Here is a 25,203-nt window from a genome sequence, read left to right on the forward strand (position 1 = left end):
AATGGTTGTGTATCTCGTATCTCATTGTATAGATATATACATTTTTATAATGTACTAATAAAAAGTAAACGGCATGAGAATGCAAATTTTTAAATCAGTCACTTGTGTAAGTGCTAATTTACAAGCCACTCTCGCCCGCAAGAATTTTTTTTTTTTCAAGGGAAAAAAAAGGAGAAACTAAATCTCCCACAAGCACTAGTGCGTATTTGTGCGCGCGATCATGTCATTACAACCTTGGAGTAATTCCAAGCATGAACAAGTTGACATGATATGTCCTATTTAATATTAAATTCAACGTCCAACTTTCGCATGTAAATGTGAAACTTGGAAAGATAAAAAGGCAATTCAACTAACAAAGTTTCGAGTATTTTAATTTTAATATGTAAAAGGAAGCAGAATTCTGTCGCCAAGCATCGGCAAAGTTTAATTTCATAGAGCTACTTTACATGTAGTTCAAAGTTCGATTAAAATTGGGAAGATTCTCATGCAACTTTATAGCCATAAAGATTAAGAGAGATTAAAACAAGGTCCCACTTCTAAAGAGTTTATTTGCTTAATCAAATTGTTCCATTCAAAGTTGAGATACAAGACATGTGGTGGTCAAGATATGATTTCAATCTTCTTTTCAATAATAAATCATGCTGTAGGGCATACTATAATTTAGGCACAAGGATTTCTCAATATACTACTTTAGAATCTCATGATTCAACAGTATAGGCAGATGGCACCAGTGATAATGTTTCATACTATTTTAACTTGTCAGGCAGAGGCAGATTTCAATTACAAAATTCAGTGCTTATGAAATTTGTTAATGTTGGGATGCATCAGCAGTTTTTGATAATTTTATAGAGAACTCTACTTCTGAAATGGTTAAACATTCTCATTATTAGATGCGTCTATTGCGTGCATCTAATAATAAAAATCTTCCAAGAAATAGAAGGCCCCATAGAATTACCCTTCAAATCGCAGTTCACCAACTTAAAAGTACCAAGAGACAATGTTCAGATCTCGTAGTGTAAACGTTTGGTTGAGCAACTCGGTGATCGTCATGCAGAATCTGCTTCCCAGGAATCAGCTAGCTCAAACCATATTATAACGCAAATTTCCCTGCACTGCTGCAAATGCATACAAAAATGCAGAAAAAAAGAACAATGCACGCTCCCTACGCAGGCTTTACCCTGTTCAGGTTCAAAGGGACTATCTCAGCCTCATCTGCTAGCATCCTAGCTCTTTCAAGCTGGAGCTCAAGCAGATGAAGGCACCCCTGGTGCATCTTGAATGTTAATAAGATTTCCCGAAAGACGAAGACAAATCTAAACATGAAACTAGTGAAAATGCTAGGTTTATTCATGGAAATCATAGAACACCAGACAAACAGAATAAGGATAGAGTTTTAAAAGATTGTCTAACAAACTGAACTTTGTATTCTCCTGCAGCAAGGAACTTGAAAATTATTCTTCACCATTCTGATACGCCTATTAAGCAACCAGCTCCAAGTTCCATCTCAAATCGTCGGTCATTCACTCCATTCATATTGCCCTGCATGAGAAGTTTCGTAAGACATTTCCATATCTGCTGATAGGATCCTATCAAAATCAAATGGCAGACAAATTTTTGATGCAGCAGTGAAGAACTAAGGTGTCTGTGGATACTTGAAAACAAATGTCACAACGTATTGAAACGATGTCCATCCTATTTCTATTGACATAAGACAGTGAAGAAGCTTCTAATGATGTAATGTGCACTGAAGCAAATCCAAGTTCATCACAAGTATTCTCAATCAATTCAAAAATCCTAGAAAAGGTGTAATTTACGATGAAAGCAGGAGTAAAACTTAAACTTACCCCTCCTTGGAATTTATGTAACTTTCTGGCAGGTAAATTTCTCCGCCAGCTTCACCATGTTGCTCCCCACTGACAGTTTTCTTGGCGGCCAGAAATTCAGCACTCATAGCATCCATCCCATGCTTCAAAGCTTCCTCAACATCCCCATAGCCATGTTTCTCAGCATACTTGCGCACGTCCTCTGTTATCTTCATAGAGCAGAATTTAGGTCCGCACATGGAACAGAAATGGGCCACCTTGGCACCTTCTGATGGTAGTGTTTCATCATGGAAGGACAGAGCAGTCATTGGATCCAATGACAACGCAAACTGGTCCATCCATCGGAATTCAAATCTAGCCTTGCTTAAAGCATCATCCCAGGCTTGAGCATGTGGATGACCTTTTGCTAAATCAGCTGCATGAGCAGATATCTTGTATGCTATAACTCCTACCTTCACATCATCCCGATTTGGCAACCCAAGATGTTCTTTTGGAGTGACATAACATAGAAGAGCAGTGCCAAGTGCTCCGATATTGGCAGCACCGATTGCAGAGGTGATGTGATCATAACCAGGAGCTATATCAGTTGTTAAAGGACCGAGAGTGTAAAAAGGTGCTTCATTGCACCATTCCAGTTGTTTCTGCATGTTTTCAGGAATTTTGTGCATCGGTACATGTCCAGGTCCTTCATTCATGACCTGTAAGTCAGAAAAGAAAATCGCTCATTTTCTCCAAGGAAGTATTGACAGTAATGGTATTCCATCAGCTGATGTAAGTAATGGTTATGGTATGATAAGATAGGGCAACCCTGGAGCATGTTTTCTTATAAATAATCCACCATGTTAAAGTTTGGCAGTAAGGCAAACCACTAACTTTACTGGCCATAATAGCTGTATGAAATTCAAGAGCAGTTGAAATGTTCTCCTCATTGGAGTACTGGTCTATTCATACCCAAGCTTGTGATATTAATAACAGCTGTCTACGTTAGTCCCAAGAAAAACCATAAGAGCTAGACCAAACAAAAAATCAAACGAAAGGCATTCAGCAGATTTATGTACATAGTGAGTTCAACTCAGACACAGGTTAAAGACTGGTATTTATCTTGCCATAGTTTTATCATGAACATGATACCAAGAAATATCAAAGATTTATCACCTGCACATCCTTCTCCCATGCTCTACGGGTCAGCTCTCCCTGCGTCAAGAGTTCAGCAAACTGAGCTGTGTCATTTGCATCATAGATGGACCCAGGTCGTAGCCCATCACCAATGGATAAGGCCACATCATACTGATTACAGATGTCAAGGATGTCATCCCAGTGCTCATAAGCAAAATTCTCCTTGTGATAAGCTAAGCACCACTTTGCATGAATGGATCCTCCTCGGGAGACTATTCCAGTCATGCGCTTTGCTGTTAATGGAATATACCTCAGAAGCACTCCTGCATGGATGGTGAAGTAATCAACACCCTGTTCAGCCTGTTCAATAAGGGTATCCCTGAAAATTTCCCAGCTGAGATTTTCAGCAACTCCATTCACTTTTTCAAGTGCTTGATAAATTGGTACTGTCCCAACTGGTACAGGAGAGTTTCGTAGGATCCACTCTCGAGTTTCATGAATGTGGCGACCCGTGGAGAGGTCCATGACTGTATCAGCTCCCCACATAGTTGCCCACTGAACCTTGTAGACTTCCTCTTCTATAGAACTTGCAACAGCTGAATTTCCAATATTTGCATTTACTTTCACCAGAAAGTTTCTCCCAACTATCATGGGCTCAAGTTCCAAGTGCTTCCTGTTGGAAGGGATGATAGCTCGTCCACGAGCAACTTCTGACCTCACAAACTCTGGGTTGAGCTTCTCACGGGCAGCACAAAATAGCATCTCTTCAGTAATTATTCCTTGCTTGGCATAATACATTTGAGTGAATCTTGGGGCACCTATTTTCTCCCGCCTGTCAACCCAGTCTTTGCGTAACTTAGGGAGTCCTGTTCATCAAAAACCACCAAGAAAGCAACCATGTAAATCAACGAGTTTTTCCTAAGGCCTGGTGTGATAGAAACACCAAAGTATGGTTTTGAAATGAACTTACTAATCCCATGCATCCCTTCTTTGTCTTTTAAGAAAATGGCACTTGTAATTGAAGCCAGGAAGCCAAGATAATAAAAAAATAAATAAAAAGAAAATCTTAATTTGACTATTTTTCATTTGTAACACTATGTTGAAATGTGATTAATATGATTGCATGTGAATGCCCAACGCCATGTCTGAGAAAGGCAAGCATTGGTTAGTTTAGTACATAATGAAAGTCAATCGGAGAAAGTGAGAAGCCCTAAACTACACTTAAAACTTATACTAGACTACCACTGAAAAAGGAAAAAGAAGAACATTCAGGTAAAAGATTGAATAGCATCCATCTATAGCATCTTAGTGAATTCATTGATAAATGATTTCCATAAGGAAGAGAATTGGAAGACCAGTTAATTACAAGTTTAAGCTAGTTGCAAGAATTCTGCACCGAGTGACACACCTTGGAGAATAAATGAAGAGAACAGGTAATAGAAAAAAAGCCAAACTAATCTTTAGGCTGTAATGTCTACTTAACACAGAGAACAAGATAGCACGAATTGTGAAAATAAAAAAGATCAAGATAATCCGGAAATATTGATAGACAGAGACAGAATAAATGCCAGTTGATTCACCCAAAAAACAATTGGCCTCAATTCCTCATGAGCCCAAGGTACCCAAAATTAGTCACAAGAAATTATAATATAGAGAATTTATAGACTTAAGCTTGATCAGCATACCAATCCTTGGGCTTATATTTTGAGGGCCACTAGTATCATAGGCATCGAAGCATGGTTCATCCCCAGACAGGTGAACTCGTCTAAAGGGAACTTTGAGCACATGACCAGTTTCTTCATGCATCACTTCCCTAAAACATCATGACATAAAACTGAGTCAATTGAAGACATCTTATAAGTACATTGATCTGAATACAACTACGAAAAATTGAAAAGCCATAACAGCTGGAAATAAAATTAAATAATCATATAAAATAATGAGAGAGACATGTGAGGCATACTTGTATTCTTTTGTGCTTTTCGGAAAGCATTGTTCAAATGAAGGAAGAGTAAGAAAATCTGGAGAAGCAGGGTCAACAGTGTTCTTTTGTCTGCTTCTGTCTGAATTAGTAGCTAGAGGATCAAATGTCAATGTGGCTCTAGGGCCCAAGGCCATGGAAAATGGGACAAATTCTTTCTTCCAAGTACTGGAGACACGCCCAGCAACATCAAATCCAGGCAAGAATGCTGTACCAGGGAGCTTTGGTTGAGAAACATGATTGCCATTCTTGCCAACAATTGATGTCGCATTAGCATGAACCAACGCCATCTTGATGCTGAACTAGAGAAATCCAAGTTTTAAGAGTTGGTCAATTTTCACTTTCACGACAAAAGATATGCATGTTTAATGTCTAAAGACACCAACGTAAATAGATAGAAAGAGAAATCATATCTATCGTCATAAATATTTATACAAACCAATGGCCTCCATTAGAATGATAATAGTAATAACAGCAAACAAAAACCCTCCATAACAAATTTTCCGAAAGTGGTTTTCATTGCGTATAAATTGTTTAAACATTTCTACAGGAAAAAAAGGCTTTTTGTACCAAGATCCACATGCAGATAAAATAAAACATGATAAGAATATAATTATGAGTACAATACAGGTAAAAAAACAGGGGGGGGGTTAATACAGGTAAACATGGGAAAATGGGGGAAATGAAGCGCTAAAAAGAGGCAGAAGACGTGTATAATTTGATCTACAGAAAAAATTCAGAACCTGAAAAAGCAAAAGCCGGTAAGAATGGTCAGAATTCCTATATACCTGATGGATAAAGGTAAAATTTACCAGTTGGTGTCAAAGATTACAATCTCGACCAGAAACTTAGCCACCTCTTCCTTCAGTTCACTCTCACACATCGCAATCTAAGATATTTGTGCGTCAATTTTTATGCTTGAAATATATTTAAAGATAAATTTGCTGGAGAGTTAAAAGCTTCAGGATATGTAAAATTTTGTGTTTGAATAATATTAACGATGAAGACTTATGTTTTTATTTTTATTTTTTTTCATTTTTGGGTGATCCTACGTGAATAACTTGAGAAAAAATGGCTCATTTCAAGAGTTGCCGTCAAATCAGGGGCAGGAGACTCAACTGGAAACGGTATGCAGATTGAGACTGTACTAACATGTCCACGATTAAACGCTATAACCAAGCTCCAGAATAAAGTTTCATGACAACCCAACGCTCAACCACGAGCGTCAAACCCCAGGAATCTATTTTACCACTGGAAAATGAGATCCCTCTCCTAATGTTCCGCACGTGCCACAGATATAAATTCCAAAGCTATCAACAATATTTCTTCCTAACTTATCCCTATCCAACCTCACTGCGTGAAGGGAGTGAGGATTTTCATCTTCAAAGAAGCAGAAACAGAAAAAGCACAAGGAAGAGACTCCTTAAAACAAATCTAAACAAGACTTGCGACATTATTACAAAAGGAAATTGTTACTAAAGCCGAGATAGAAAGGGAGAGCGGGAGAGAGAGAACCTGAATGAAGATGCTTGGCGCAGCCACTGAATTCTCTCACAGCGGGCGAATAAGTGAAAGAAATGGGTGCCAGTACGTTGTGCGTGGGCTGGTGAGGTTTTATAGGATGAGGAAGCCACGGACGGCGCCCTACTTCCTCTCCAATGATAAGAAAAATCTTTTTTCTTTTTTACCAACAAGAAAAATCTAAATAAGAGAAAAGTTATTGTGAGAAAAGAATAACAAAATGTCTTAATTGAACTGTATACTGAAAATTTAAAAAGTTATTCAAATTATTTTTAATAACACAAAATGTATGCATTTTTAATTTTTTTAAAATTTTTTTGGCCAACAAAAAATCAATTTTATTAATATAAAAAAATTATTACACTCAAAGGCAGAAAGCAAAAGAAAAGTAGAATCCGCAACGAAACCAAAAAGTAAAGAAAGTAAGAAAGCCTATAAGTATATCCCACTTAAAAAGGTCAAAATCAAACAGTATACAAAACGAACACGGTACTAAGGAAAAAAAATAAAATGTAATCAGCTAACTCCGCTTCTATCTTTCCTCTCGGCTAAGTTTCTTTAAGATTATTAAAACTTTCTTTTTTAGTTAAATTACAGTGACTCCGTAAGAGAGATTTGTGAATAAAATAAATACATGATTTTTATTATGGTTATGAATAAAATAATATAAGTATATAGCGTATTAAAATGATGTAATTTCTGTATTCTTATAAAATTTATTTTTTAAAAAAAAGTAGGGTACTATTCATAGCGTGACCACCTCTCGTCATCCACGTTAGTTAGCGTTCAAAAAGGTAAAACATGGCTCTGCCCTTGGCGTCTCGTGACTTCCTGTAACCCTCTAGATATCTGTAAGGGACACTGTGACTTGACACATCATGTCAATTGGGGCTGAATCATGTTCGGTTCAATCTAATTGGAGAAGCTCCAATCTTATTCAATCTGGTTAGAAATTGATTCTTTAAAATTGAAAAAATTAAAAAATTATACTTTTTTTAAGTTGGACTGAATAGAAAATTAAATACCTGCATCACTTGGTCCTATTAAATTTATTTAATATAATTATAATTAATTTTAATTATTTTTAATAATAAGTTAAGACTATTAATAATTTATTAAATATGATTCATGGCATAATCACATGTACAAACTAATAATTTAATAATTTGAAACACTTGAGTTGTAATTGAAAGATTTTTTTATTATTGTTGAAAATTATTGTGAATTTATTATGACTATAAGTGTGTTTATTATCTTAATTGAGTTTATTAAGTTGAAATGAATTATTGCTTCTCATAAGAAAAAAAGAAAAAAAAAGTTAAGTGAATATCAAACTAACAAAATCAGTCTTTCAATCCTATAAATCAAGTTCAATTTTATTAATTTTAAAGTTATCATTAGATCAAATTAAACTATAAATTATCTAATTTAATTATTTTTATAAAAAAAATCAGACTTTAAATTAAATTAAAATTTAATTTCATTCAATCTTTTGTGCAGCCTTAACGTCAATGAACTAATATTAGGCTTATCACTTTATTTTGTTATTTATGATAGAGTTATTTTCTTTTCTTCTTTAGATCAAACAGGTGAACAGATGCTCTCTCGCGTGTCCCTCTTCTACTATTGGGAACAGTCTAATCAGATTCGAATTGATTTTTTTGTATGTTTATATACTTTCTAATTTTTAATTATATTATAGCAACATCTACCTACCTTGTTAGAATTAAAAAATAGCCAAGTTATTAATTTCGTTGAAAGTAGAATAATTTTTTAATTTTATTTTTGTTTAAATAAAAAATTTTAAACTTACATTATATTCTTTCTTATAATAAATGAATTTAAATATGATTAATATTAAAAAAAAATATAATTATTAATCTATAAAGTATTTTATATTAAAAATTAATTTTTTTTTCTAAAAACACATCCTACAACAGGAAGAGAAGGGAATATCGATTATTCATTTAGTGAAGGAAAAGTGCAAATTTATTCATTAAATTAAATTTGATAGATTTTAAAAATGTAGAAGAATTTGTACAGTTAAAAATATCGATAAAATTTAATCTAAATGCTTAAGATTTTACAATGAAGATGCAGTAGTAGAGGGATAACACAGATGGGATAAACCAAATCCCAATTTTTGGTGCATTGTTCAAATCAGGAAACAAGAGTTAAATAATTTATGATTTGTAAAATAATTATAATTTAGAGATAATACAGAGTTCAATAAATTTGACTCGGTTATTGATTTACTCTCTAAAATTTATTATGAATTTTATATTTTATGTGGATATTATTGATAATAATGTTTTGTGTGTAAGCTCCGCATATCCTGTGGAGACTTCGAAAAATATTGCCATTATTCAGGATGGAATATTATTAGTATGTCACATTATACATTCTAAGTTTATATTAATTGTTAAATTTAAAGGTAACAATAATGGAAATACAATTGAATATCACTTAGTAGTTTATTTAGTATTTTTTTTCTCTGTACAATTGTTATGGTCAGATCAAATTCAAATATTATGGAGCTTAGTTAAAACTAGTTCTCTCAAAGTCATTTTTTCAGGCAAGACTTTAATATTTAATATATTTTTATCCAATCAAATGAAAGCATATAAATTCTAATGTGTTAATAATACTATAGGAGAATCACATCCAAGGTCTCATGAAAAAAATTATTTACAAATAAGGATCAATATAAAATAAATTATTGTTAAAATAAGAACATAAACTTATGTTTTCTCAAATTTGACTTGAGATTGGTACTTGTTTGAGAGTAACTTTTTTTTTTAGATATTTATATGTGATTCTCCCTAATGTTATTAACAATAATTTGTCATAAAATAAGTAATATATAAAGAGTCCATATGTCGTGATTTAATTAAAAATAAGTATTAAGCATATAAGTTTTTTTTCATATTTTTTCATCCATTTTAAGATCTTGACTTTATTTAGAGGGAGCTTGCTTGGTAGGTTGAAAATAAGAATAGAAGCAATTATACATTATAACATTCGATTAGAGTATAGACGTGATTTTTTTTTTTTAAGAAAAAGATAGAGTGGCAGTTGACCAAATTATTTTTATAAGCAAACAAGGGGGAATTTGAATTTTCATTCGTGTTACTCTTTCTATTTAAAAATATAAGATATTTTTAATTGAATCTCAGCCCTCAATAAAGTAGTTAATTACTTTTAAACTAACCCTGTCTTTTCATATTCACACTATTAAATACCCTACAATAAATATAAAGTCATTTATCAATAGGGACACTTTTAAAAAAAATGATAATTATATCTCAAAATATTAAAAATATTTTATATTTTTTAATATCTAACTCTTTAAAAAATATTTTATATTTTTAAATGGAAGGGAGTATTTTTTGATGGACAACGACATTCCTTTCTTCTAAATTACTTGGAAACAAAAAATTGCATCAAAATGATTCCTTGTCATTGTCATTTCCCTTTTCAACTCTTCCATTTGGGCAAACATGCCGGAAACCAAAAATTGCATCGAAGTGATTGCTTGTCATTATCACTACCCTTTTCAGCTCTTCCATTTAAGCAAACATGCCAGTAAAGGGACATACGATTTGGGAAAAGGTGACATCTACAGAAAAAAGCTAGAAAGAGTAATAGGTTTGATGCTCGAAGTTGCATGATGAACATTTTGAATTTTGTAGCATATTAAAAAAATTAAATATATTTTTATTGCAATAGTTTTATCCTTTTTTTTAATTTATAACTAAACAAACATATTCAACTCACACTATAAAAGAAAAAATTAATTTTTGGTGGTAATAAAAAGTTATCGTTAAAAGTTTAAAAATTATCACTAAAAATTTATTGCAGTGACTTTCGTTGCTATATAACATTTATTGCTAATAGTTTTTTGAGGTGATAATAGTACACTTTTAGCAGTGATATGAAACACCAAGATAAATAATTAGTTTTAGCAGCGATATTTATTGCTCCCAAAACTTTTTTTTTTAAAACAAGAACTTATTTTATGTTACATCACTTCGCAATGTGTGCATTACGGGATGTCAAGTAATTGTCATCCTGTGCCATGTCACAAGCCACATGTTTGGCAGATGATGCCACATTACTCTACCGCCTCATGCCACGTATGCACCTCCTCAAGCCACCTCACGCGCACACGTCACCTGTCACGTGTGTACTTCCTCAAGCCCCCTGTCAACCATGTCACATATTTATTACAAAATATATCAAAGTCGAGGTTTGAATCTTAACCTCCTACTTCCAAGTCATAAGCCTCCCTTATTTATTAGTTGAATTGAAATGCACTTACAATTACTATATATAAAATTAAATACATGTTATGTAATTGCATGCACATGTATTAAATAATATATTATTAAAAAGATATACATATATTATATTTTGTTTTCAATTATTAATATAACAAAATAATTTAGATCAATGTTTAAATTATATTCTTAAGAAAACATTATTTTTTACAACTAAATATTATTTTTGTTAGGAAAATAAACTCAAAATAAATAATTTTTAAATATTAAATAAAATTATTATATACAGTGCAACCAATTTTAAAATTTTATTTTTATTTTTTAAATGAAATTATTAAGTCTATAATTTATTTAGAAATACATATTATATATTATTTTATATTAAATGTCTTTTACTTTTTTCTTCTCCATATTTTTCTCAAAAATTGATAAACTAAATGATTAAATTTTTGTCTTCTCTCAACATAGCTAAATGTTTCCCCCTCTTTTATTAAAAATATATTTTTTCAATAATTTGTTAATGTCTTAAAAAAGTATTTTAATATCAGATTAATTTCAAACACATAAATTTTGTTAATAGTAATTTTTGAATTTTTAATGAATACTAATAACTTTTACAAAACAAGATAATTACAAGAATCTCATATGGGATCAATTTAATTAACATCTAATCATCCTCAATCTCATAGCAAAGTGAATTTGAATAATTATTCATGTCACTCATAGTAATAATTAGTTATAAAAATGTTATCAGTAATTTTATTTTATAAAAATGGAAACCTAAATATACTAGGCTGGATTACATGAAATTCTTATTCAAAAGTCATTAGAGCTTAATAGAAGAAGTAGACACCACATATATACTAAACTAAGCATCAAATAAGCAATATGCTGAGTAATCTATAACATTATTTGCATCCCACAACATTTGTATAATTAGCGTCTCAATGCCATTTATGTATTTGTATGTAAGTAATAATTTATGTATAGCTTAACCTAATTATAATTAAAAATAATAACCCATTAAAAATTTAATTTATCATATTAAAATACTAGCTTAATAACATAATTCTTAAAAAAATAAGCTATATATGTCTACATAATTCAAAATTAGACAAAATTTCATAATTAATTTTTTTTTGTTTCATGATCCTATATATCATTTATTTCTAATTTTATATATAAAATAATAAATTTAATTTCATAAATGTCTTGTCAATAATTTTATCTAATTTTAAAATTTTAGAATAATTCACAAGAAATTTTTTAATAATTTTAATTTTACTTTTATAAATTATTTCATACAATTTAAAATTATATTTACTTTTTTAAAAATAATTTTAATGAAGAAAAATTTTATCACCAAAAGTAATTATATAAAATATTTTTTATAAAAATAATTTGTTATTGCCAAAAGCGTATCATATAAATTATGTTTTATAAAAATACTTTTAATGGAAATAAATGTTGTTGACAAAAGTATATTATAAAAATTATTTATAATTTTTAAATTATTTTTTTAAAAAAATTTGCTAGAGACAAATATAGCCATCCAAAATAGATTTAATAAATTATTTTTATAAAAATATTTTTAATTGCAACAAATGTTGCCACCAAAAGAGCATTATATAAATTATTTATAATTTTTAAATTATCTTTTAATAAAAATACTTTTAGTGACAAAAAAATGAATTATATAAATTATTTTTTATAGTGACAAATGTTACTACCCAAAAAAGATTACATGAATTATTTTTTAAAAAAATACTTTCATTTATGATAAATGTTGCCACTAAAAGTGTATTATATAAATTATTTATAATTTCAAATTATATTTTTATAAAAATACTTTTAATGGAAATAAATGTTGGCTCCAAAAGTGAATCATATAAATTATTTTTCATAAAAATAGTTACTGTGGCAACAAACATTACTGTCAAAATTGAATTATATAAATTATTTTTTGTAAGTTTTATTATGTTGTTACTGACTCCTTCCGTTTAAAAATAAAAGATATTTTTAACTGAATCTTACTCCAATAAAATAATTATTTATTTTAAACAAACTCTATCTTTTTATATTTACTCATATTAATAAAATAAATAAAGTGATTTATTTAATAGGGGTATTTGTGAAAAAAATAATTATTATACTTTGAAAGACTAAAATATTTTACATTTTTTAACATATAATTATTAAATTATATTTTTGAATGTGGAGAGTAATTACTTGATAATTAAAGAATATAAAATAACTGTACATTTTAGTTGATTTTTTATTTGATTATAATTAAGATGAAAACAAGAGGTGCTAGCGTAATGAGAAAACAAATGCATATTAACAAACTGCAATCTAAGTAAAAGAATAGGCCAGGATATGCAAAGAATAAGTAACTACTTGTCCTTTTAATCGGATCAATATTCACTGTCCCGTCTAATTATGTTAAAAGTTCAATTGTATTTACTAACCACAAGGAATTCTATATAAATTATTAAAACCTTACAGCATAAACACATTTGACTTGACTGAACAATATTAAGTTGTAGTTCTTCTTTAAAATGTACAATAGCATTTTTACCAACCTCAAATGTTGTATGCAACCAGATATTGTTATAGTTAACATCATGTAATTTATTAATTAAATTTAACAAGAAAAAAGTATTCAAATTTATTTATTTTATTTGATCAAAGTTTAAGGGTTTATTTATCTGGAAAGGATTAAATATAACTTCTCAAATTATTGCTTGATTTGACAAAACAGCTAATACTGATTTAATTTGAGGTTATACTAAGAACGTCGTCATGCGGCTCATGCCTTATACATCACACATTGAAAAATAAATATTTCTATTAGTTAATCTGTCAATCCAAATTAGAAGGAATTTGTTCCCCCCCACCCCCCCCACAAAAAAAAAAAATGGAACTTTGTTAAACAATCGATGCTTTTGTCCCCTCTCTTCTTTTAATCAAAATTGTATAACATGTCTTTCCCCCCATTTGTTTTTGGAAAAAAAATGTTGTGTTATTAAATATAAATAGGCATGAGTTCTTATATATTGGCACAAAATATAAAAAAAAAATGTAAAGTATTATCTATAACTAGACTATGAACCCTGTTAGCATAGTAACTGAGGTAAATTGTATTCTTTGAGTATGATTTATGAATATGTTCATTTTAAAATTTATACATTATGTATTGGTTGATTAATAATATAATTTGTTATAAGCTCAAGTGTGTATTGAGATATATATACATATACATATACATATATATATATATAGATATAGATATACATTTCCTCTATTCAAAAATATAAAAAATTTTAATTGAATCTTACTCTTCAATAAAGTAATTATTTCTCTTTAAATTAATATGTTTTCATATTTACCTTTATTTAATAAAATATTTTACTCTGAAATAAATATAAAATAATTTATTTATTAAATTAAAAAAACATAATGATTACACATTAAAATATTAAAAATGTCTTACTATATTTTTAATTATCCAATCTTTAAAAAAAATTATCTTATATTTTTTTTCACCGAAGAAGTATATATACTAATATATTGACATTAAATTGGTAACAGACTGAAAAAGCTAAAGGTGCCACTAAGCTGGGAGATTGGATTTTTTTTAATATGACTAATCTACATTAAATGCAAACATTGTCAAACTGAATTGAAGGTAACTTTTTCAAAAATATTTTATGCACTTACACATACTCAAATTCAAAATCTCATACTGAAACAACTATAACTCCTTTTCACTAGAATCGACAGGTTGAGAGACTGGATTTTAAAGCGCCCCTTCACTGCACAGCTGTTTCATTTTCTTTTAATGGGTTAATATTTACCACTTAATCAAAAAGCACATTGGGAAATTGTCTGAAAAATATATATACACTCAATCATAAATAAAAAACCATCTCTGCCAACCGCATTTTAATTAAGTATAATATACATTTAACACACATCTCATCAAATTCTGTCTAAATCCTTTACCACGGTGATAAAAGCTTCCATGCCTACACGAAAAGGAGAAATTTTTTTGATTTCAATCCTCTAGGATATTATTCAACTTAATTTCAATAATTTATTTCATTATTAGAAAAAAATTAATTTGTACAATTGTTATTGTCATTTCTTACAAATCATTTTCATGTCATTGTTAACTTTCAAGAAAACTGATCCACAAGGGAGAACTGTCCACCAAAAGCATGCTACTCACTTTTTCCTCCAACACCAGTCCAAAGATAAGATGCATTGAGAAAGCAACACAGATATTTTATTGTCCCTTCAAAAATATCAGAAATCGTTACCATAACAAGTACAAAAATCATCGCAATCATTCACATCTGGGCCAAAGACTAGCAACAGTCTGATCTACTCGCTCAAACGACGCAATGTGATGATGCAGACTCAACAACATATGAGGTCAATTCCCTCTTCCCCGCACAACAACAATTCCTTTCAGCCTAGGCTTCTTTCTAACAGACACATCCTTACACTCGCTGCACTGTATTTAAGGGCCACTTGACCATGTCAATTGTAACCTAATATACAAAATCTACAAGAAGTCAGATTATTCATAAGCCATTAACAATGCAACTCATTCTTCAAGCTCCGTGCCATGCACAGGAGTCCCATCTAGTATTGGTTAAAAAAAAAAAAAACTTTGGAGAAACATGTAGCAGAGTACTATATATTTCACAAAATCATGATGTATACAACTGTATAAAAATTACAATTGCAGACAGCGGGATATCACGTAAATAATAATCAATATACAACAGATTTCACTATCTGCTAATATGTAATGAAAATAGATAAAGCGACAACAAGCTATGAAACCTGTGACGAGGCACTCATGTATGTATTTCTTTCATGATTTCATCTTTACTTCTCGGCCTTGCCTGAGAAAATTGCGAGTTAACACAAACAGGCTGGCTATGTGTTAAAACTAGCGCCAAGTTTTACCTTAGTGAGGAATGTACAAAACTTGTGAGAGTAAGCTGATGCTAGCTGGGGGACAAGTTCTCTGGCTTCGGCCATGTATGTATGTCAAAGATGAAACTCCAGGTTTCACCCCACATTGCAAGCATGAGAAACAACTAGTCAAATTTTCAGGATACCTGCACAGGGAGAAGAGACTCTTGCTTGCCTTGGACAAAGAGTGCAAGCTCTGTCGGTGCAACCACCAATCTTAACCACTTTTGTAGCTCTTCACCCTCTACTTTCTCTTTTTCTGAAGAATAAGTATTATTAAAATAACATGATTAATAAGCCCTAACAGAATGATTCAACATCATTGTACAACACAAATGAGAAGCATGCTTTTCACATCCCCTGGTCATCAGGAATCCCATCGCAAGAGCGCCTATATATTGAACAACAATCTAAAGATCAAAACCTGAATCTATAAGAATCTATAACATGTCCTTCTAATTATCCATACCTTGTACACACATATCAACTAATGGTGTGATACCGGACACAAACCGCAAAAGCAAAGGCCATAGATGTTGCAGCAAAGAAAGTGCATCTGGCCCACCACCCCATATACATTCCTTGTTTCTCTCACAAATTATAATGATCCCCACAGCTATGAATTTAAAAATTTTAGCCTAAGATTTCCGAGATAGCATGGTGTTAAAAGAACTCAATAATACACCCAATACCCATTCATTTAAATTAAAGGGATAATGCAACTTTTCGTTCTTAAGCTTTCTGTGAATTGTTGATTTAGTCCTTGACATTTAACTCAATACAACTCAATCCTTCTAGTTTACTACATCGAGGAATTATAAAGATTGGGTTGTACCGAGTGAAAACACTGTAACGACTAAGTTGTTTGGAGTCAAAAAATTATAAAGACTAAGTTGTTTTATTTCAAAGTTAAGGGACTAAATCAACAATTAAGAAAAAGGTCACGGCCTAAAGTTATATTTGTCCTAAATTAAAATATATATTTGTCATTTAATTGTTAGTATCAAGCTTGAACCATGACAAACCAAATACCAATAAATACTTAAAGATTATTACCTTCCAACTGCGCACCAAGACCCTCCAAAACAGTAGGGTTAGCTCGCACAATGGAAAGTGCTACATCCAGAGAAGACTGCAGCAACATTTTCACCTCTCTTTGAACCAGATCAACAAGTTGCCCCTGTTTGTGTTCAGATTGAAATCAGCGTATGAAAGAAATTGAACAAGAGAAAGAAAGAAGTAAATAAACTGCAGGACCTGATCCCTTCCCCAAGGAACTGCTCCTCCAGACTCATCTATACCACCATTAGAAAGAGTCGCTATTGACACAGGGCCTATGGTCTGATTAAGACCATATTCAGCTACTGCCTTGTATGCCATGTCAGTCGCTCGCCTAATGTCATCAAGTGCACCCGTTGACACTCTACCTGAGTAAACAACTTCTTCTGCAGCACGTCCTCCAAGAAGGGTAACCAGACGACCACGCAACTCATCAACGAATAGCAAATATCTATCCTCATTGGTTGGAGGAATATAAGTAAAGCCCAAGGCCCCTCCCGACCTTGGTAAGATGCTTAGTTTCTGATAACAAAAAGATATAAAGTAAGGCGCTGAAAGATCTATAATAAGCAAATAATTAATAATAAGATAAGCAGCTTAACTACAAGCAACTTCAAAGACAGAATTTACCCATGCCACGAGTACACCCAGGCAGCAATAACCAAAAAATCATACACAGTGTTGCAAAGCAGAGAAAATAATACATCATATTTCAAGTGCTCAAACTCATCTACAAAAAAGATAAAGCACGACCCCTGATTACAGTGATCCAAACTCAGTTGCTATTGCTCAGAAGAAAGCCAAAAGCTGAAAGCATTTAGTGACATGGTAAAAACTCCTATCCTTCAAAAAGTCTTGGTTTATAATAACCGAATGTTATGAATATCAATTTTCACATTATTCATAAAACCTAGCTCTTGTTCATGAACTAATTAAAAATAAATAAAAGAATAAAAAATAAATAAAAGATTGTCAAAGGTTGAATAATATAAATCTCTAATTCATCCAACATGGGGCCAAAAATTGTAAGTTATCAGAACAACAGCAAGCACAGGCTCGGTTCTTTTGTGTTGATTCCCAAAAGAGTTAGACACAGCTAAGTACAAGAATGCAAGCACAATATCAATACAAATGACACAACATTTTAGCCAGGAGCCTAGCATCTTCCATGGCTTACCTCAACACGTGGCTGTCCAGGAAGAAGATTTGCAACTGCAGTACCTACAACAGCATGACCAGCTTCATGTCGCGCAACTACAGCCTTCTCACTACCCTGCAATTTGGCAGTCTTCTTCTCTATGCCCTGAAAAAAGTAGGTTGGATTATTTTCTTGACCAGCTTTTTTTAAACTAGTGTCGCATTAATGAAACTCAAAGATTTTCCATATAGCATGTTAGACATAACTCATCCACTATGCAGAAAGAGAAGTCAGACCTAAAATCATTGAGTATGCAACAACTAAATACATGAAGAAACGGTTAAGACTAGTAAATGGAATACTAGTTATATAAAAATCAGCAAAATATTACCTTTTGCCAAACATCCTATGTTAAATAACCTATTCAGTTGTGGAAACAACATTTCCAACTAACCTGAGTCAACTATAAGCCATCTGAACCCGCAGGTGTTATTAATTTATAAAGAATAGCTCCATCATGCAAATAATACTGCCATAACCCGTGATAATCAATTTCAAAGTGAGTTTCACAGACACAGGCAAAAGACAGGCAATAGGAACCCCCTCCCCCCTTTCCCTGTCTCCCCATGTAAAGTTTCACAAATAAGACATGCATCTGATTCCTCAACACTTTGTTAGAATGACTTCATAATCTGACAACAGCACAGATTCTATGGTTGGAATCTCCTCATAACCATTATTTATAATACCTTATAATCTACCATGTAGTTTCCATTGACAATCAAGCTCACAGCTAAATCATTATCCAAGCATGTTAAGCTTGATCTTTCTGAATAACTCTGCTCATTATATATTCCTCTTCACTATTCAATCATCACCATACTGATGTACATGTGTCTTAGAAAGGCAAGCTCTCTGAAGTGGCTACCTCATTTTAACCTCAGATGATGTCATTCAATCCTGGAATGAATTAACTCAAAGAAGCCAAGACATCTATGTTGACCTAAGACGCTTGGCCTTAATGACATTTTCTTTTCAACAGAATCAAATCTGTTAAACTTAAGACGCATTTGGTGCATAGAATGGAATGAAATTAAAAAAAGGTGATTTTGTAAACAAGAATTGTCTCGTGCCTCTGGTTAAAAAGTAATAAAATGATTCTGGCTTGAATAACAAACGTAACTTACAGCTATTGATCTCTCCACAGCTTGAATAAAATCAATTTTCTCCACAACAATTTTGTTTTGTCTTCCAGCCAGCAGGGCAGCTTCATTTACAAGGTTTGCAAGATCCGCCCTGTAATGATGCATGAAATAATTCAGATTAAAATTTCAACTTTAGCATATTCAAAGTGAAATGGGAATGACAAGGAAAGCAATGCATTTACCCAGTGAAACCAGTGGTCATAGCAGCAATGTCACTGAGATCGATATCTTTGGCTAAAGGAAGTTCTTTCTTGGTAACATGAACTTTTAAGATGGATTCTCTTCCATTCCTATCAGGAGTTTCCACCTAAAAAAATATGGGGAAATAAATGAGGCACTTGTTGTTCTAACAATATGTGGAGCCATGACCTATTTCAATAATGAAAACCACATGGGATTTTGAAACTAGAACACAAACCATAACAACACGATCAAATCTTCCTGGTCGACGAAGTGCAGCATCTAAAACATCGGCACGATTAGTTGCGCCAAGAACAATAACGGCAGAGTTGCTATCAAACCCATCCATCTCCTGTCAAGTAATTTTAGGATATTTTCCTCAATGTGACAAATAACTTCACAATCAGAAAATAAGAAATTATGTCAAAGGGATGCTAACAGTGAGCAACTGATTTAAGGTTTGCTCTCGTTCATCATTGCTAACAATACGAAATTTGCCATCACGACTTTTAGCCACAGCATCTATCTGTATACCAAAACAAACTCTGATTGATTAAGTACTGATAAGTAGTTGTTGAACTCAACCATCCCAATAAACAAGGCAATGCATATTCTTACCTCATCAATAAATATTATGGATGGAGCCTCCTTTTTTGCCCGTGCAAATAGGTCTCTCACACGGGAGGCACCCATGCCAACATATAACTCCACAAACTCACTAGCAGAACAACTTATAAATGGCACATCAGCTTCCCCAGCCACAGCCTTAGCTAGTAGAGTCTTGCCTGTTCCAGGAAGACCCACCAGGAGAACACCCCGAGGAGGACGAGCACCAAGTCGAATATATCTATCAGGATTTCGAAGAAATTCCTGGCATTTGCATGAGTAAATTTCTGTGTTAAGTCTCAAAAACAGCCTACAGATTGAAAGTGCACAATATGAGCTGAAGAGAGTCCAGCCTACCACAATCTCTTCTAACTCTTCCTTGGCTTCATCAACACCAGCAACATCAGCAAAAGTGATAATTTCGCCTTGATCAGATGACTTTGCACCAGTAGAGGTACCTGGTTTCCGGTTCCTAATCTGACCAGCTGTATGCTGTACACAACATATAAACACTCAGGAAAATGTTGCAATTAACCATCCAGAAAGAGGGATTGGATGCCAAGAAGATAATGTAGCAAGCAATCTACCACCTGAGAAAAGCTCACAGGGAATCGGTGCAGAAGCCCAGCAAGCACAGCAACATAGAACAAGGCTATCTGTGTATATGTCATGATAATTTAGTCAGCATAACACACTATATGAAGTATTAAAGGAAATAAAGATGATAGTGAAAATGTGATATAGCAAATATATAAATACAGGCTCCTTATTCATTCTGCAATCTAATTCTATACAGTCATAGTAAAAAGTAACCAGATATCAATCTCCACGATGGAATAGTTAGCAGTAGTGAAAAAGGAGTTGGTTTTATACGGACAGATCTACCTCATGAAGTCAAGATTCAAAATGAATATTCTGTTAAACAGCATCAAAACCTTCCGATTTTTTTTTTTTTTTGGGTTTGGAGTCTTTATTGTACAAAAAATACAGCATCTAATTCTCAGCTTTTTATAATTGTCCCAGCATCAAACTCCTCATACTCTACGTAAATTCAGATATATTAGTTAAATGCAGGTATAAATTACTTCCAGAGTTCAGACCATTAGAAACTAACATTTCTGATTACTCCAACATTAATCTCAACGCCTGTGGTTAACTCTATATAAGGACAAGATGCTTCTCAAGTCTCAAATGCAGCTTCCTTACCAAAGCAGAGTTAAAGAAACCACCAGAACGTTTATCCGGTGACCCAAACTCCACCTCATTTTCCAACATCTTTTCGTACGGAGTTTTTATATCACTTGGCCTTGTTGTTGTGTAAATTATCCTTTTCGTTGGAGCAACACTCTTAATCAACGATTCTGACTCTTGCAACTTACTTGTCCCCGCAGCTTCACTATCCTGAACGCTTCCTAAATCAGACTTCAATTTAAACATGATATGGACCCCATCAACCTCCACCTTCTGTACTTGATTACTGTTGATTTTACTCAAGAAATCGCTGTATGGAACGCTAACAAACGTAGTGGGAGTCCTCGGCTCAGACCCAGGTAATGGAACCCCAGGGCGAAGTAAACGCATAACGAAAATCACAATCCCCAATTGCAAAAGCAAAACTCCAATTTCCTGAGCCTGAACTATAGGCTGCCATCTCCACTTCCCTCCCTTAGAATTCCACCACCACCCACCTCTCCCATGTTTCTCCCTCCTCCGATTCGAACCGGAAGTCGGCGAATTCTTGACCCCTTGACCCTCACTGGCTTTCGCTGCTTCACTCTTCTCACCGGAACCCGAACCCGCGGCCGTCGAATCGCTTTCTTGACCATTAGCTCTAACGCTACAACAACCCTTTCTGAGTCCGCAGTTCCTCACAAAACCTACCCACAAATTTAACCTATCCGAATTCCGAGACAAATTAACTTGCTTGTAAGCTCTATTTGTCGGAACAGCCAAGGAATTCACAACGGAATAGCTCGAATTCTTGCAAAATACCCTCGATTTCTGGAGGGAAAAGCCCCATCCTTGCCAATGATAGAAATTCGAATTTGAATTTAGATAGAATTTGCTATAAGTTAACGGTGAAAGATACTCCAACGCTGACATTCCGGATGACCCAGAAATATGAAAAATCAAAACTTGAGGGCGTTCGTATCTTCGTAAAGATACATACAGGCGAGCTTCAGGGATATGATTTCAGAGACCAATGGTGCTAAAATCGGAAGACGACGAAACACACATGGAGAGCAAGACAAGGTGATCCGACAAGTGAAGAAGCCGTTCGATTACAGAGAATTGAAAGATCTGTACCGTCCACTTTACATGTCGAGCACATAGCGTCTTGGTTGAGGGGATTTTTTTATTTCGGGATTTTTAACTTCAGTGCCGAACGGGAGAGGATTCTGTGTGCTGCGTCCCACTGAATGCGAAAATCTAAGTCATTCCAGAAAGTGCACGTGTCGAGTAATGAGAGGAACGGAAGAGATCTCCTAATGATTTTGCCGCAATTTCGCGTGCAAATTAGAATCACACGTTTAGCAGAGCGTGAGGGCCACATGCTTTGTTCTGAAGTGAAGCCAATCAAGCACAGCCCAAGGACTTGTTCTTGGTGTTCAATTCAACGTCAATTGTATAAAATTTTTATTTTTTTATATTTTCAGCATATTTCTCCCCTATTCGATTACATAGGGTTAATTTCAAATTGTTTATATTATAAGTTTCATTTGATTCTTATAATATTGGTTGAGAACTGACATTTTTGGTTTAAAGAAAAAGTACTTACATAAGCTCAAGAAAAAAAAAAAAACCACTCATACACACACAACTCCCAATACAAAAAGATGCAAACTATAATATAAAGATTAAAGCCTTGTTTAGTATGATATAAAAATTTTTGATAAAATTAAATTAAAATTGAAATCAGAATTGAAAATAAAAATGAAATAGAATTGGGTTATAAAAATTTGTTTGGTTTACAAATGGAATTCATGTATTATTTATTATTTAGTATGCATATTTATAAATTAAATGACTAAAAAAGTATTCATTGCCAAGTTTTTTTTTTTAGACTCCACCCTCTGTTCAAGCCATGTCTCAGGACCAAAACTCCACCATCCCCGATCATCTTCATGAAGCCTTATAAGATCTCAACATCGTTGTAAAGTCTCAGCCTTTGCTCTAACAACAGTGGCATCACAAGTAAGACAGAAAAAGCCAAAAATAACTCATCAAGAGGGCTAGCGATTCGTCATCTTGCAAAGTATGGCGGACTTAAGCAAATCAGGTGGTCAGTGGAAGACTATTGCCACCATGAACATTGTGCTCAATCTTCGCTGAAACAGAGGTAGAGAAGCTCAAACCTAAAAGACCCTGATATGTCGCTAATGAAGATCAAAACCAAGGTCAAGGAATATCAGGACTAGGTAGTAGTGGAACAAAGAAATTGAACCAAACTATAGCAAATAACAATATCAAACTTAGAGAAGCTTTTTGTGTTGTTGCCAATGAAGGTTTGTCAAAAACTTGAGGTTGAAGGTCTATGGTGATGATGTTGATATTGAAGGGGGCAAAATGGGATTCCATGAAAAAGAATCCGATTTTTTAGGAGTGAGTAGGGAATCTGATTCCAAGGATTTTGGCAGAATCAAGATTCTTAAGAATCCTAAATATGTCACACCAAACAAGTATAGACCAGGGTTTCATGTTTGATTACATTTCTTTACTCTCAATTCTTAAATACCAAACGAAGCCAAAGTTCTAGTTAGGAAATGGATCAAATTCATATTATAATTTTAATTGTTTCTCCTTTCAAAATATGGTGGAGCTTGATTTTGAGAGTGAACTTCATTATTAACTATTCATATCTTTTAACGGACCAATGATCACCCCCAAGTGCTTTCATGTATTTTTTTGATGCGAAACAAACGCAAATCAAATAATTATCATTTCTCATGCATTCTACCATTTCTTCTTTAATTGTAGAGGAGTTGATTGTAAAAATCTAGAAGGTTATGACCCAGTATGTTAATTTCATAATCTTAAAAGCAAGAGATATTAAATTTTAATTACACCTACATAGACGCAAACTTTTTTTTTTACAATGACTCGTGCGTTTATGATATATATATTTTGATATTTTCTTTGACACAAACTTCACAAATAAGCTGGTCAAAAGAATAGACTTCACAGATATCTTTGGGCCAGATAAAAGAAAAGTCATGAATCATGTCGTTTGCAAGTGTCGCCATGTAATATCCTTTAGATCTAAGAGAAATTTCTTAGATGTTAAAGATTTCTTTCTCCCCACCTTCAATGGACGTCCAAGATATTTCATGCGTAATATAAATCTTTTAATTAATCTATTATCTAGTAATGTTTAAAAATAAGAAACGATTTATTCAAAATTTTAAAAAATAACATTCAAATAATTTTCCCCCTTCTCTTCAAGCATATATTTCTCCATTTCTCATATACCCACTCCAGAGTGTTCAATCCTAGGTGGTATGGCTTCTTTGGGGCCTTATATATATTCTATGAATTGTTTGGAGGCGTGTTCTTTTACGCACGCACAAATGATATGGCTTGGTCCAAAAAAAAAACATACAATTTTTTTGAATGAAGAAAGTGAATTCAAAAACCATACACAATTTATATGATACAAATTTTTAGTTTGGATAGTTTCAATTAGATTTAGATGGCTTAACTTTTCTAAAATAGAAAATAATATAATAATGATGCTTACGAGCATAATGAAAATGTAATGCCAAATATTTATATTAGTTTTACATTTGATTGACCTATATCCTATCTTAATCCTTTTTTCTGAACCCTAAGAAAATGTGGCCCCTCTCGACCCATCATCTTCAAAAAGTAATTAAAAAAAAATTCATAGCAAAACTCCTAAATTTGTGGATCCTATGAAATTTTCAGCCAAACAAAAAGTTTTCTTAAAAAGGACGAACTAAACACTTCATGATTCTACGGTTAACCATATGTTGAGGGAAAGATCAAATAATTTCCTACTGCTTACCAGGATTTGGAGGCTGGTTGACCCTTTTTCTCTTATTTCATTTGTTGGTTTTGCTTCTTTTCACTTTTTTGATGGATTCCTATGAAAAGATGAAGATATTTGGGTCAACACTATAATTTATTCATCACCTTCATCAACACTTCCATTTACTCATTTCAAATTCAATAGCTTCTGATCAAAACCCCACCTCTATTTCTGCTCCCTCTTTTTCTAAATATATATTTCCATGGCAGAAAACCAGAGTTTCTCCATAAATTTTATCAATGGACCTCCATAGCA

General features: G+C 32.8%; 2 protein-coding genes across 4 annotated transcripts; both read right to left on the reverse strand.

Moving 5' to 3' along the window:
• Nucleotides 1-594: 594 nt before the first annotated feature.
• On the reverse strand, nucleotides 595-6,587 carry LOC129318222 (phosphomethylpyrimidine synthase, chloroplastic). Of its 3 annotated transcripts, none has more exons than XR_008595208.1 (7): nucleotides 6,436-6,587; nucleotides 4,903-5,222; nucleotides 4,625-4,752; nucleotides 2,979-3,805; nucleotides 1,845-2,521; nucleotides 1,420-1,539; nucleotides 595-1,264 (listed from the first exon to the last, which is right to left on the reverse strand). XR_008595208.1 is itself a non-coding variant. In XM_054962867.1 (7 exons), the coding sequence occupies exons 3-7, from the start codon at nucleotides 5,208-5,210 to the stop codon at nucleotides 1,530-1,532; spliced, it is 1,950 nt and encodes a 649-aa protein (XP_054818842.1). In that variant the 5' UTR covers nucleotides 5,211-5,222; nucleotides 5,709-5,809; nucleotides 6,436-6,474; the 3' UTR covers nucleotides 595-1,529. The 3 variants fall into 3 exon arrangements, 2 of the variants coding, with proteins under 2 accessions (XP_054818842.1, XP_054818843.1); XM_054962867.1 differs by adding an exon at nucleotides 5,709-5,809 and having other exon boundaries at nucleotides 595-1,539; nucleotides 6,436-6,474; XM_054962868.1 differs by having other exon boundaries at nucleotides 595-1,539; nucleotides 4,903-5,217.
• An 8,811-nt stretch (nucleotides 6,588-15,398) lies between these two features.
• Nucleotides 15,399-22,211, reverse strand: LOC129318221 (ATP-dependent zinc metalloprotease FTSH 7, chloroplastic-like). Its single transcript, XM_054962866.1, has 12 exons — nucleotides 21,105-22,211; nucleotides 20,489-20,554; nucleotides 20,256-20,390; nucleotides 19,911-20,162; nucleotides 19,732-19,818; nucleotides 19,531-19,644; nucleotides 19,295-19,419; nucleotides 19,095-19,203; nucleotides 17,947-18,072; nucleotides 16,968-17,291; nucleotides 16,767-16,890; nucleotides 15,399-15,969 (listed from the first exon to the last, which is right to left on the reverse strand). Exons 1-12 carry the CDS (start codon nucleotides 21,999-22,001, stop codon nucleotides 15,848-15,850), a joined length of 2,481 nt encoding a protein of 826 aa, XP_054818841.1. The 5' UTR covers nucleotides 22,002-22,211; the 3' UTR covers nucleotides 15,399-15,847.
• Between the last annotated feature and the right edge of the window lie 2,992 nt (nucleotides 22,212-25,203).

Source organism: Prosopis cineraria, unplaced genomic scaffold (assembly GCF_029017545.1).
Source record: "Prosopis cineraria cultivar Desert tree isolate PC_DT_omini unplaced genomic scaffold, ASM2901754v1 PC8, whole genome shotgun sequence".
NCBI classification, from domain to species: Eukaryota; Viridiplantae; Streptophyta; class Magnoliopsida; order Fabales; family Fabaceae; genus Prosopis; species Prosopis cineraria.